Source organism: Primulina tabacum, chromosome 13 (assembly GCF_025594145.1).
Source record: "Primulina tabacum isolate GXHZ01 chromosome 13, ASM2559414v2, whole genome shotgun sequence".
In the NCBI taxonomy this organism is placed as follows: Eukaryota; Viridiplantae; Streptophyta; class Magnoliopsida; order Lamiales; family Gesneriaceae; genus Primulina; species Primulina tabacum.
In genome coordinates, this window is record NC_134562.1 from 34,929,863 (window position 1) to 34,942,539 (window position 12,677).

The 12,677-nt window shown below is 33.5% G+C and overlaps 2 protein-coding genes across 2 annotated transcripts; both read left to right on the forward strand.

The window, feature by feature from the left end:
* Window positions 1-2,578: 2,578 nt before the first annotated feature.
* Window positions 2,579-8,118, forward strand: LOC142522799 (ornithine aminotransferase, mitochondrial-like). Its single transcript, XM_075626338.1, has 10 exons — window positions 2,579-2,948; window positions 3,746-3,854; window positions 4,216-4,446; window positions 4,612-4,771; window positions 4,940-4,995; window positions 5,352-5,504; window positions 6,455-6,552; window positions 6,851-6,931; window positions 7,177-7,410; window positions 7,799-8,118. The coding sequence occupies exons 1-10, from the start codon at window positions 2,797-2,799 to the stop codon at window positions 7,953-7,955; spliced, it is 1,431 nt and encodes a 476-aa protein (XP_075482453.1). The 5' UTR covers window positions 2,579-2,796; the 3' UTR covers window positions 7,956-8,118.
* Window positions 8,119-9,971: 1,853 nt separating this feature from the next.
* LOC142522142 (F-box protein At4g18380-like) lies at window positions 9,972-12,653 on the forward strand. The gene is made up of 2 exons (XM_075625295.1): window positions 9,972-11,477; window positions 12,203-12,653. Exon 1 carries the CDS (start codon window positions 10,309-10,311, stop codon window positions 11,437-11,439), a length of 1,131 nt encoding a protein of 376 aa, XP_075481410.1. The 5' UTR covers window positions 9,972-10,308; the 3' UTR covers window positions 11,440-11,477; window positions 12,203-12,653.
* Window positions 12,654-12,677: the final 24 nt, after the last annotated feature.

The following is a 12,677-nucleotide window of genomic DNA, read 5'->3' on the forward strand; positions in this document are numbered from 1 at the left end:
GTTGTTAGCAATTTTAGTTTTTCTTTTCAATGTGACGTTGAAAAGACACCAATATTTTGCTTACGTGATGTTGATATATATGATGTCGCATCAATAATTTCATGAAAAATTACTATAGTTGCAAATAAATCTAAAGCTGTTAGATTAAAACTAAAATTTCAAAACATATGCGACAAAGATCACAAAATAAAAATTACATGATAAAAAAATATAATTTTTCCTAAATATTTTTATTTGTGTTCACTTATATTCCAAATTTTTCGGCCATGAGGATGTGAGATTAAAAAACCCGAAAAAATCAATGAATTAAATTTAGAGGGTTGTTATGTAACTTTGATGAGGTGGGCTTATTAGTAATCTTCTACATCTCTCCTATTCTTTTCATTTTATCCAACTTCTCACTATCTTATTTCACATCTCACATTATTTCTCTTTTATATTTTTAAAATATTTATTTTTTTATTCCAATTTTTCTCCAACTTGTCCCAAAAAAGTAAAAATGAAATAATAATAATAATAATTTTGTTTTAACTTTCATGTTGTGGTTGGTTGACATGTTGTGATTAATAGTTCGATCCAATCATTCGATTATAATTTTGTATGCTGATTTATTTATATTATTTAATTATTGAAAAATAACAAATTCGTTCTTTTTTTATTTTATTTCAAATTTAATTAGTCAAACTAAATATATTATATTTATTCGATAATATTTCATCTTACTTAAATATTTTAATAAATATGATATAATATTGTTTATCTATATAATCTAATGTACCATATTATCCCTAATATAATCAATAACATTTATCATATCGTATTTATTCAATAAAGTTCATATATTACTAAAATATTTTAATAAATACAATATATTTATCTATACAATCTTATCCACCCAACTAAACGACTCTTATATTACATGATATATAATATATAATGTAATAAAATCCAATGATTCAAATATACATATAATAGAAAGTGGGAGCCTTTTAAAATCAATTAACATTCTAGCCTTATACTATGTTTGGAATAATTAAAAATAAGATTTGAAATTGGATTTATATTTGAAATAAATTAAATTAGAATTCTATTGTGATGTTTGACTAATTTTATTTAAAAATTGGATTTGATAGTTAAAATTAATATTATTTTATATTTTAAACAATCTGATTTATTTATTATTTTTAAATCTTTTTTTATTACTAATACTTAATACTCATATATTATTTATATATGATATAAAACAAAAATGATTTATAAAAATAAAAAACAAAAATGATTTATAAAAATTAAAAATAAATTTTTTATTAAACAAAATTTTTAATAATGAATAATTTCATCAAAAGAAAATTGAAATAAATTAGATTTTTAGTACTAAAAAATTATAATATCCTTAAAAAAATTTCATAAATTTTAAAATATATAAATATGTTTAAATGATTTCAAAATAATTTTTTCAATTTTAGTATAGGTAAAAGTATATATGAATTAAATTTATTGTTTTTGAGAAAATAATATTTTAATTAATTTTGGAAAAAAATTATTTTGTTTATATAACTCAAATATCATAATTTTGATAACATTTTATTTAATTATATTAAAAACCATCAAGTCCTATATTAAATTTTACTAGTATTTAACCCATGCGATGCACGGGATGATATTATTAAAAATTAATTATTATTTAAAAAATAATAGCTATTTAAATTGTAAAAAAATAATATAATTATAAAAAAATAAAAATAAGAAACTATTTTTTCGCTAATTTTGAAAAAATTTCTTAAATATAAATGTATATCGATTAATTGTGTTATCCCTAAGGCAATGACATGATTCTTATCGTGTTTAAAATATTAATGTCGACCACCAACCTAAATACATATTTAATTTTTTAATTTCTGAAAAACTATATATATTATTATTTTTTAACATGTGATAAATAAATATTTTTAAATCAAATTTATAAAATTAATGAGAAATACATTTTTCAAATCATATCACAAATTAAATCGATTGATATAATCAACGCAAAAGTTTTAATGTAGTTTATGTTTTTAATAGAGTTTAGTTTCATTTTGAATAAAAAATAATAAAAGACATATAATACATAAATTATATTTGAATTAATATAAAAATGAATTAAATTCAAATTTGAACTAAATGAATTGATATAATCAATGCAAATAATAAATAAAATTATTATTTATTGCACGAGTAGGTCTTTTGTGAGACGGTCTCACGAATATTTATCTGTGAGACGGGTCAAACCTACCGATATTCACAACAAAAAGTAATACTCTTAGTGTAAAAAGTAATACTCTTTCATGGATGACCCATATAAGAGATCCGTCTCACAAAATACGACCCGTGAGACCGTCTCACACAAATTTTTGTCTTACTTGCAGTACACATATTTCAATATTCATAATATATATTTTTAGAAATGACATTTTGGCGAAAAATTACTATTTTTAGCAAAAACTCGTTATATATATATTGATATAGATTATGCTAATAACTCGAAAAATGATTTCTGAAATCCCACCAAATTACGTGAAATACGTGTAACCTGTTTCCCAAATATACTTTCGTATGGGGAAGTGTAATGCATTTTCTTAAGCCACCGTATGATGCGCATCGCCTGAATTTATTGTTGCGACCTCATATTTTTGCCAGAGGGGAAAACCCAGATTTTGCCAGTGAAATTTGGGTGTTTAATCGTGCCTTCTCATTAATCGGGGAAAATATAAGGCAGAAGTTTCTTGATTAAGGATTGTACTCTTGGTGGATTCTTAGATGGCGTTCAGGAAAACTTTGCGTTCTTTATCGGCCGGAGTTCAGGGGGCTAGACATGTTAGGAGCTTTAGCGCACTCCCGGAAGGCAGCGGCGCTTCTGCACAATCCTCTCAGCATCTCATCGACTTGGAATGCCAGTACAGTGCCCACAAGTAAATTCAACACTTAAACCTCGAACGTTCCTACCTCTGTGTGTTCTTGTGCCTCTCGGTTGTCCTTCGGTTACTTTTTGCATCGTTTTTTGTTTTGTCCTTCTGGGTTTTGTTGGTTTTTCGCGTGGGTTTGTGTGGTTGATATATTATAATTTACTCGATGGGGTGGAGAAAGCTTTTGATGCCCGAACGTAAAATATACGAAGTGAACCTTTTGTTCATTGGATCAATGGCACGCTAGAGAGATTCGGTGAGGGGTTGAGCTTCGGTTACCTGCTGCTTCTTCTCAAAGTGACCTCTTTTTCTGGAACTTTGGGCTTATTCTTGGTTTATTATGTTTATATCCCAGGAGAGTGGATAGGTTTTCAGGAGCAAATAGTTGTTACAAATGACTTACGTTATTTGTCCAAGTCTTTGGTGTATCAAGATAATTTCTTTGTTTAGATTACATTATGTGTGCGTCTCTTCAATTAACGTGTGCTGGAAGGTTCTAAGGAAGGCTGCCTTTTATTGCAACATTCATTGTGGTTTGTGTTGCTGTGAGTGCTTTCTCTTGGTTGATTTTCAAACACAGGATGTTTGTCTGAATTATTTATTTGTCCAAGTTAAAAATATGTCGAAACTGAAATTTTAATCGAATTAGAAATTTAGACGATGCCAAAGATGGCTCCACCGTCGTAATCGAAAATATGACATTTTTTTACCACGACGGGGAAGGTTTTATGCTTGCTTGATGAGATTATCACATTCTGGTTATCAGAAAAAAGAAGTTTGTTAACTTTTCGCGTTTGTTGCAGTTATCATCCTATTCCCATTGTCTTTTCGCAAGCCAGAGGATCATATGTTTGGGATCCTGAAGGCAAGAAATATGTTGACTTCCTCTCAGCTTATTCTGCTGTTAATCAGGTATGAGACAGGAAAATATTAGGCGTTTGTTTCTTAGTTGTAATTAACATCTCGAGTTTATTTTTAGTAATGAAACAGACTGTTAGTAATTAGTTCCTTGTTATTGAAGCACAGACCAAGATAACCTCATCTTCTATGACTATTTTTTCTCTAATTCTTTTGTTTATAGCTGAAATGCGGTTTTATAATTCCCACAACCTCATTTTGCTGACAGAATTCACCTTTTGGCCTATAGAGTTCCACCATGAGGCAGAAAAGGGCTTTACTGGTTTAGTTGTTTATTCTGCCATTGATTTTTTATATGGGCCTTTAAAGTACATGACTTGAAGGTAAATTTATTAACTGAAGACTTTGGCTGCAGGGTCATTGCCACCCTAAGATTTTGAAAACATTGGTAGAACAGGCTGAAAGGCTTACGCTCAGTTCAAGAGCCTTTTATAATGACCAATTTCCGGTATTTGCCGAACGTCTCACCAGCATGTTTGGATATGATATGGTGCTGCCGATGAACACAGGTGCTGAAGGTGTCGAAACAGCGTTGAAGTTGGCCAGGAAATGGGGTTATCTCAAGAAAAAAATTCCAAGAGAGGAGGTAAGGAACTTTTGGTGTTTGCTGAGTTTGATGCTTGTACTTGGACATGACACATGATTTCCAGGGTTGATTAAATAACTCAAGATTTTCTTCTATGTACTGATCAACTATTCAATTCTAGTTTCTAGAAAATAGTATTTTATTTTTATCCTTTCGTCATGGTAGGCCATCATTGTTTCATGCTGTGGATGCTTTCATGGGCGCACATTAGCTGTTATTTCCATGAGCTGTGATAACGAGGCAACTCGTGGGTTTTGGCCCCTGTTGCCAGGCCATGCCAAAGTTGATTTTGGGGATGCAGTTGCACTTGAGAATATATTTAAAGGTCTGCTGACTTTTTAACATGTGCAATTATCTCAGACAAAAGACTCAAATGTCAGAAGCTATTGCTCTGTAGAGATATTCATTTGCATTTGTTCTATCCACTAGGACCACTAGAGTTTCAAATATTTATTTGTAAGTTATGTGAACTTATGTTTCTTATGTTTTTCAGAGAAAGGAGATCGCATAGCAGGTTTTCTCTTTGAACCTATCCAAGGGGAGGCAGGGGTACGTATCTCCCAGAATTAACTGATTGCTCTGGATGGATAATATATGAGAGTATAAGCTATATATTTTTCGTAGTATAGTTTGTGACAAAGTGATTCTTAATGAATAATGAAGGCTAACGATGTTCGTGCTCTTCTATTGCATAAATACCATATGACATGTATAATCATTATAAGAATGAGAGACACAAAACCTACTTTTCAAAATCCTGCTAGCGGATGTTCACAAAAAAACGTAAGAGGTGTGGTTGGGAGATCCATGTGAACATGGTTGTATATGGTTTTCTTTTTCTTTTTAAAATCTATTTGCATTTAATTGATTGAAAGGTTTTGATGAGATTCTTCTTTTTTTTCTAGGTTATAATTCCTCCTGATGGTTACCTACAAGCAGTTAGAGATCTTTGCTCAAAATATAATGTTCTGATGATTGCTGATGAAATACAAAGTGGTTTAGCACGTTCCGGGAGAACGCTTGGATGTGATTGGGAGAATGTCCATCCGGATGTTGTTGTAAGGACTTTAATTTCATTCTTAGATTATGTACACTAAACAAAAATAGTTTTTGCTTACTTTCCATATATTCATTTAGTTAGAAACCCCCATTCGTCATAAAAATTTACTGAAGTAGAGACCTTTTCAATCCCGCGAGCATTAACAAATTTTTTGGGTAGTTAGTCCTACCTTGCATATATGTTTAAAGCAACAGATCTTATGGTTACTTGTTAGACTCTCAAATATTTCAGCCAATGAAATCAGATTGAACGGAACAAACGATGCAATTGTACTATAAATTGAATATATATATATATATATAAATTAGAATATTACCCAAGTTTCCTCTGTATAGGTGTTCTCTACGCCTTACTCTAGCTAAGCTAGTAAACACTCCAGGAATAAAAATGACCACATGCCTAACTCTATTCTACTTCCTCCTATTATATTTGCCTTGCCTCTCCCCCAATCCCTCTAAAATTATTTTCAGAGCTAGATACAAGTGTAAGCCTATAACAAGATAACCCTCATGTCTAATTAGGTCCATTACACATAAGTTCCTAGCTTAATTTAACACCGTTAATTGATAGCACAGCTTCTCGCCAGAAGCATTATTTGTGGACTTTCTTTAGAATCAGGGATATTGAGCATCATGTTTTGCATATCAGGCTCGTTTGAGTTTTTGATAAATGATTTGAGAAAATCAAGTACTTTGAATATTTGTCTTTTGATTGGAAAAGTTTGGTTTCAAGTAAAAATGCGATACGGATAAAAAAATTTAGTTCTGAATAGGTACACCTTTTAGTTATAGTGGTCATCTGTATCCCTATCGAGGTTTACGTTTTTGTTGTCAGCGAAGTTTAATTATTCGCATGCAGAATACCAGGCAGCATTGCATTCTCATTAATTTAATTACACGATTCACTTCCATGCTTCAAAATGACACCTTTGATTGTTGTTTTGTTAAGATACTAGGAAAAGCGTTGGGCGGTGGAATGTTTCCTGTGAGTGTAGTTCTTGCAGACAAAGATGTTATGCTCTGCATTCAGCCTGGAGAGCATGGAAGGTTTGTAACTTTCGTACATAAATCGGCCCGATTTTATTTGATTATCACGTTTCTCCTAAATGTATGATGTTAGATTAGACCATGACAAATTCTGGAGCATGTTATTCCATACGATTCAAACACACAGGAGACCATGGTTTCCATAACCAAGGAAATCGAAATTGTTGTGCATTTGAGAATCGTTTAATCCAATTTTTTGACCTAGGTGACACATAGTATACCAACATTCTGATCTTTATATACTAATTATGCATATTGAAAACCTAAACTGGTAACTTGATGTTGGGGTAATGTGCAGCACCTTTGGAGGGAATCCATTGGCTAGTGCAGTTGCAATTGCATCTTTGGATGTGATAGAAGACGAGAAACTTGCTGAAAGGTATCAAATTTTTGCCTATGTCTTTGAGTTGATTTTGCGTTGAGCTATGGTATGCTGAAGAAAACAATGATATTATCATTTTTTTAAATATTTTCTGGGTCTTGCATATGTTACACGGCTTTTGCATTGGATAGGGACTTAGCCACTTAGGTGGAATGCATATTATCTATTTTTTTATACTCTCTAATGTTATTCTCACATGGTCCCTGAAGCATTCAAATGTTTCAATTTCTATTTCTTGATAGATCCGACCAACTGGGAAAGGAGCTTAGGGAACAACTTGTGAAGGTTCAACAGCAATTTCCGGATCTTATAAAAGAAGTACGAGGAAGAGGTTTGTTCAATGCTGTGGAGCTTAACAACAAAGCCATGTACCCATTAACTGCGTATGACATATGTCTTAAGCTCAAAGAGAGAGGAATTCTGGCAAAACCCACCCACGATTCTATCATACGATTGACACCACCTCTGACCATAAGGTATGGAACTGTTTCTCCACACAATGTGCATGATAATAGATTACCATATGTCTTTATTATCGAGTATTTAACTTTTACTTTTGTCAGTTTTCATCCCGGTTTGGTAGAACGCTTAGGTGCATAATGTAGCCTTATCATCTTGTCCATCGTGGTTTCTAAATGTCCTGTACCCATTTTCAATGCGTTACTGCTGATAAATTACACGAGAACAACTGCACGTAGACGTGGCATGAGGGCCAATTGTACATGTTCGAGTTATCTTAGATGCTCATGATGTCGAGTGTACTAGGTTACTTTCGTGTATTGATCTTGAGCTTCAAGTGGAGCAATAAAACCTAAAATTTCACATTATCAGTAACCGTCCCTTCCCTGCATTTTCTTGATGCAGCCGGGATGAGCTCCAAGAAGGTTCCAACGCACTGCGAAATGTTTTGGAACTTGATCTGCTGAAGATGCAGAAAGAGAAGCCAGCTGACAAAACTATCTCCCATTCAGCTTCCAGTGTCTGTGACCGATGCGGGCGTAACTTGTACGGTTCGTCGTGATCGTAATAGTCATGGATTACCATTTACACACTCTTACTTTTTTTTTTAAAAAAAAAAAACTATTTACATTCTGTTAGTTACACCATACCATCTTAAACAGGCCAACACCAATCATGTTTCATCTCTAAAACTTTTGAGTCAATGTCATTTAAGATTTTGAATTTGTCTGCTTTGATAGTTGGTGTGGCTATAAAATTGGAAGTATGGGAAATCATAACGTGTGATAAATAATATAATATATAAGCATAATGCTCGCAAGATATTTAAATTTGATGTAAGGTGAAGACTTGTACACGCCTCTTGGGAGACAGTGGAGGCACAATAATGTCCGAGAATTTGGGTATTTATTAAACTTTATGCAGTTTTAAACAAATGATGGCCTCTCTTCCCTTTTGTGAATCTTGATTGCTTTGTCTGAGAGACAACTGGGACCTGGTTTTTAGGTACTATTTTACAGCCTTAGCTGGATTTCATCATTGTGTTTTCTGTCATTAAAAAATTAGTGTAACCGCAGCTAATTGGTTTATGAATATGCGAAATATATATATAGGTGATAAGACAGTACACCATGTGTTAAAAGTAAAATTTTTGTTTTTAGAAAATCAATGTTTTTAGAAAATCAACTTTGAAATTTATACAAAGATTTTTAAATAGATTCGGTAGAGAAGTTTTTGTTCCCATTTCTTTATAGTCAGTTTTCAATATTTGTTTAGTAATATTTACACGTATGTTTATACGAAATAATTGAGATATACATGTAAATTAAGTTTGATGACATATTGACTTATCAAAATCAGAATTATACACGGCTCAACTTTAATAAATTAATAATATATATATTGATGACATATAGACGCGCAAAATCAGATTTATATATGGCTCAACTTTAATAAATCAATAGTATGTATCTGTATATATACACACACACATACATTCATTGGTGGTGTCATGTCTTTGTCGTATATATATATATATACATTCATTGGTGGTGTCATGTCTCTGTCGTCTTTACTCAATTGAAAATGGTTGCCTTTACCTATTCAAGATTTATATTTGCAAATACATTGTGTGTGTGTGTGTTTGTTGTGATGTGACCAAATGTTGATTTAGGCCATTTAGGTAATGATTATGAAAGTATAAAGAATTTAATTTTTCTTATATGAAAGTGGAAGAAGATATATCTATATCTATATATATATATATATATAACACAAGTTGATTGAGATGTAGGGTTGGAAATGGACTCATTGTCTCCTTTTTGATTGGTATTTGAAGAAGTTATTTCTATGTGGGGATGGATTCATCGTCTTTGTGTAATTGTTTCTAAATTAGATTAATTTGGCAATTTTGCCATGGACCAACCTATAGAATTTCTGGAGTTGGACTTTTTTTTTTTTTTAAATAATATTTCTTTCAATTATTTTGGGGTTGTAATAATCGATCGAATCAAATGACTTAACAATAGATTTCAAATTTGTCCATAGTTATTAGTAACCCGTTCTTTCGTCATAAAAAACTCAAGTTGAAATGAACCAAAGTATAAATTCATTCAAATTAACCTCATCTAAACAAGTTAGATGATTTAATAAAAATTTCATAATCTCATATTGGTCAATTCAAATGCACTCTAGGAGTATATGTAAGATCAAATCATTTTACAAAATCTAGTTATAATTAAAATGACATTTTTTAGATGTCTTTTCTGATACGTTTTCACGTATCTTTATTCGTGAGACAAGTCAACCTATATCCACATTTACAATAAAACAATAATAATTTTTGATATAAAATTAATAATTTTTTTTTATAAATGACTCAAGTAAAACATTGTTTCACGTAAATGAAATATTTTCTTTCTTTTCTTTCTTATCTATCATGTTAAAAACCCATCAAATTTGATTTTATCATGTGAGATCGCTAGTAAATTACTAGGTTAATTGTGAGTATGGAAATAAGTACGTATGATTGAATGATTTTACTTCGACCAAACCTAAACATAAATACAAAATCGTACAAAGATTGAGAACGTTAAAACGCTGTCGTTTCTTCCTCTGGCTATCTATTCTCATTTCCTTCTCCAGTGTCGTCCACCATCAATTTTCCTGCATTATCGTCCTCTCTCCAAAGTTCGATCCCGCAATCACTCTTGCCACTATTAAACCTCTGACTGAAGGCCTAACAAGAAATCAACGCATTTATTCAGTGGTTTTTCTTTCTGATCCGTAGTTTCTTGACCCTTTCTTCGATACATTCGCTACCCCATCGTTTTCTTACGCGTATAAATTCCGTTGTTTAACAGTTGATACTGGGCGTGTGTTTGAATTTTTTGTTTTTTTTTTCTGGGTTGTGGAAAATGGGTTCGATTCGGCTAGATCTGGTCGGGAAGATTCATCCAGAACCGATCGATCAATTTGACCGGCTTCCGGACTCTATCCTTCTCTTTATCTTCAACAAAATCGGGGATGTCAAAGCCTTGGGCCGATGCTGTACTGTTTCGAAGCGATTTCATTCTCTCGTTCCTCAAGTGGACAGCATAATCGTCCGCGTAGATTGCGTCATCTCCGACGATGATCCCTCCACCTCCATCACCTCCGTGGACAAGTCCCGCCACCCAGTTTCCTCCTTCTTCCGCCTATTCTTGGGAATCTTCAAGCCGTTGCAATCGCTCACTCAGCTCATGACTCCTTCCAGCCGTCGCGTTCCTTCGATTTCCCAAGATTTTGATTGCGAAAATGAGCGGAACAGCGTCACCCACCATTCACCTACTCAAGTCTTGAAGAATTTCAATGAGATCAAGATCCTCAGGATTGAACTTCCTAGTGGGGAGTTGGGGATTGATGAGGGTGTTTTGCTCAAGTGGAAAGCTCATTTTGGGTCTACCCTCGATAATTGTGTTATTCTTGGAGCTTCGAGCGTCATGACTAATCCAAATAAAGTCGGTGATTATATGGCCTCTTTTGATGTCAGTAATTCTGACCGTGGCCATGGAGTGGAGAATGATAATGGGAGCATACCGGACTCTTTTTACACGAACGGGGGATTGAAATTACGCGTTGTGTGGACTATTAGCTCACTGATTGCTGCCTCAGCTAGGCATTACCTACTTCAGCCGATAATAGCAGAACATAAGACGCTAGAATGCTTGAGTTTGATCGACTCAGATGGGCAGGGGGTGTTGTCAATGAATAAAGATCAGTTGGAGGAGCTACGGGTGAAGCCTTTGTCCGCATCCTCGGCGTCAAAGAGGACTCTTGTTCCAGCTCTGGATATGCGTTTGTGGTACTCTCCACATTTGGAGTTGCCCAATGGGGTGGTTCTAAAAGGAGCGACCTTGGTTGCTATTAAGCCTATTGAGCAGTCGAAGAAAGAAGCGGTGGGTTTGGATGTGAATTGGGTCGCTTCGGCGTTTGAGGAGCCGTTTGGAACTGCTGCTAGAATGTTGGTGAAGAGGAGGACTTATTGTCTAGAAATGAACTCATTCTGAGTTGGTATTGGGTAAAAAATCGGCTAATGGATTTTGAGGTAATTTTTATTTTTGCTCTAGATCATTGCGTTAGCGTGTTTGTAAGTATTGTTCTTGTTTACAGTAAATACTAGTAACACCACGATTCGTTGAAATTATTTGGTTTGAATAATTGTTGTTTGCTTTGTTAATAATTCAAATAGACAACTTTGGATAGGTGTAGAATAAAAAATAGAATGTTTTAACTAATTTGGAAAATAACATTTAGAAAAATCAAATTTAAGCTGTGAAACCTGCACGGGGAAATGGGGAGTACATTTTACTTCCATGTCACCTCTCTTTTCTGATTACCTTTTTGTTATACAATTTGGTAATTAGAAACGAAGCCCCTATCGGCCTGCGGGGCCAGATTCAGCGGTGTGGTGATATGTCCTCAACTGAAAACTTGTGTAAACATTAAACTCCACCATCCCTCTACCTGTTGGGATTTGGGATGGCCTTTTCGAGTTGTGTTTGTCCTGACACTCTTGTTCCTCACAAGTGATGGTCATTATGTTGTGTGACCTTTTCTTTTGTGATTACCTCTTGGTTCTCTGTTGTGGATGATTCTTTCCTTGATAATGTGCTCTGAAGCCATAATATTTCTATTAGAAGGATGGATTTGATCTATTTTGTGTGCTTATTGATGCTGAGTGATGCACCTATCTGCTCCTGTATAGTTGGTATGTCTATTGAGATTACTTTGTTGCAGTAAATTTATTTGTTTCTACAATGGGTTTTCTAGGGATGGTGCGGTTTTCGTCTCCGAAGGATTGGACAAGCCGCTGAAGCAGAAGTCTCGGTTTTGTTTCGAGCAAACCTTATTACTGGTTGGAGGATGATAGTATACCATTGTCAGCGGTTGGTTAATTATGACTCTGTAAACTGCCCACCTTCTACTGTCAAACAACGGATGATATGCAGGGTCTTTGATCTTGAACTCAAGCACTTGGTTTTAAGAGTGGAGACATATTGTTATTGGATATGATGTGAGAGTTACACTCGGAATTTTCCAGACTTATTAGTTATCTATATGTGAATATTATGATTATGAAGACTATATGCTTTATATGATGTTTGAGAGATACACCGTGGATCGTATTCTGACTTCCGGCTTGGTAATCATGTAAACTGATTTACTGCCACAATAAGAATGTAAAATGTCTGAATAGAGGAATTTGCACCTTCGCCTATTATCATTTGGAGTAGAATTCGTATGT

Coding starts and splice junctions, on each gene's coding strand:
- LOC142522799 (XM_075626338.1), top strand. CDS start 2,797: ATGGCGTTCAGGAAAACTTTGCGTTCTTTATCGGCCGGAGTTCAGGGG. Junction 5,505..6,454: donor ATGTCCATCCGGATGTTGTT/GTAAGGACTTTA, acceptor TGTTTTGTTAAG/ATACTAGGAAAAGCGTTGGG. Junction 7,411..7,798: donor ACACCACCTCTGACCATAAG/GTATGGAACTGT, acceptor TTCTTGATGCAG/CCGGGATGAGCTCCAAGAAG.
- LOC142522142 (XM_075625295.1), top strand. CDS start 10,309: ATGGGTTCGATTCGGCTAGATCTGGTCGGGAAGATTCATCCAGAACCG.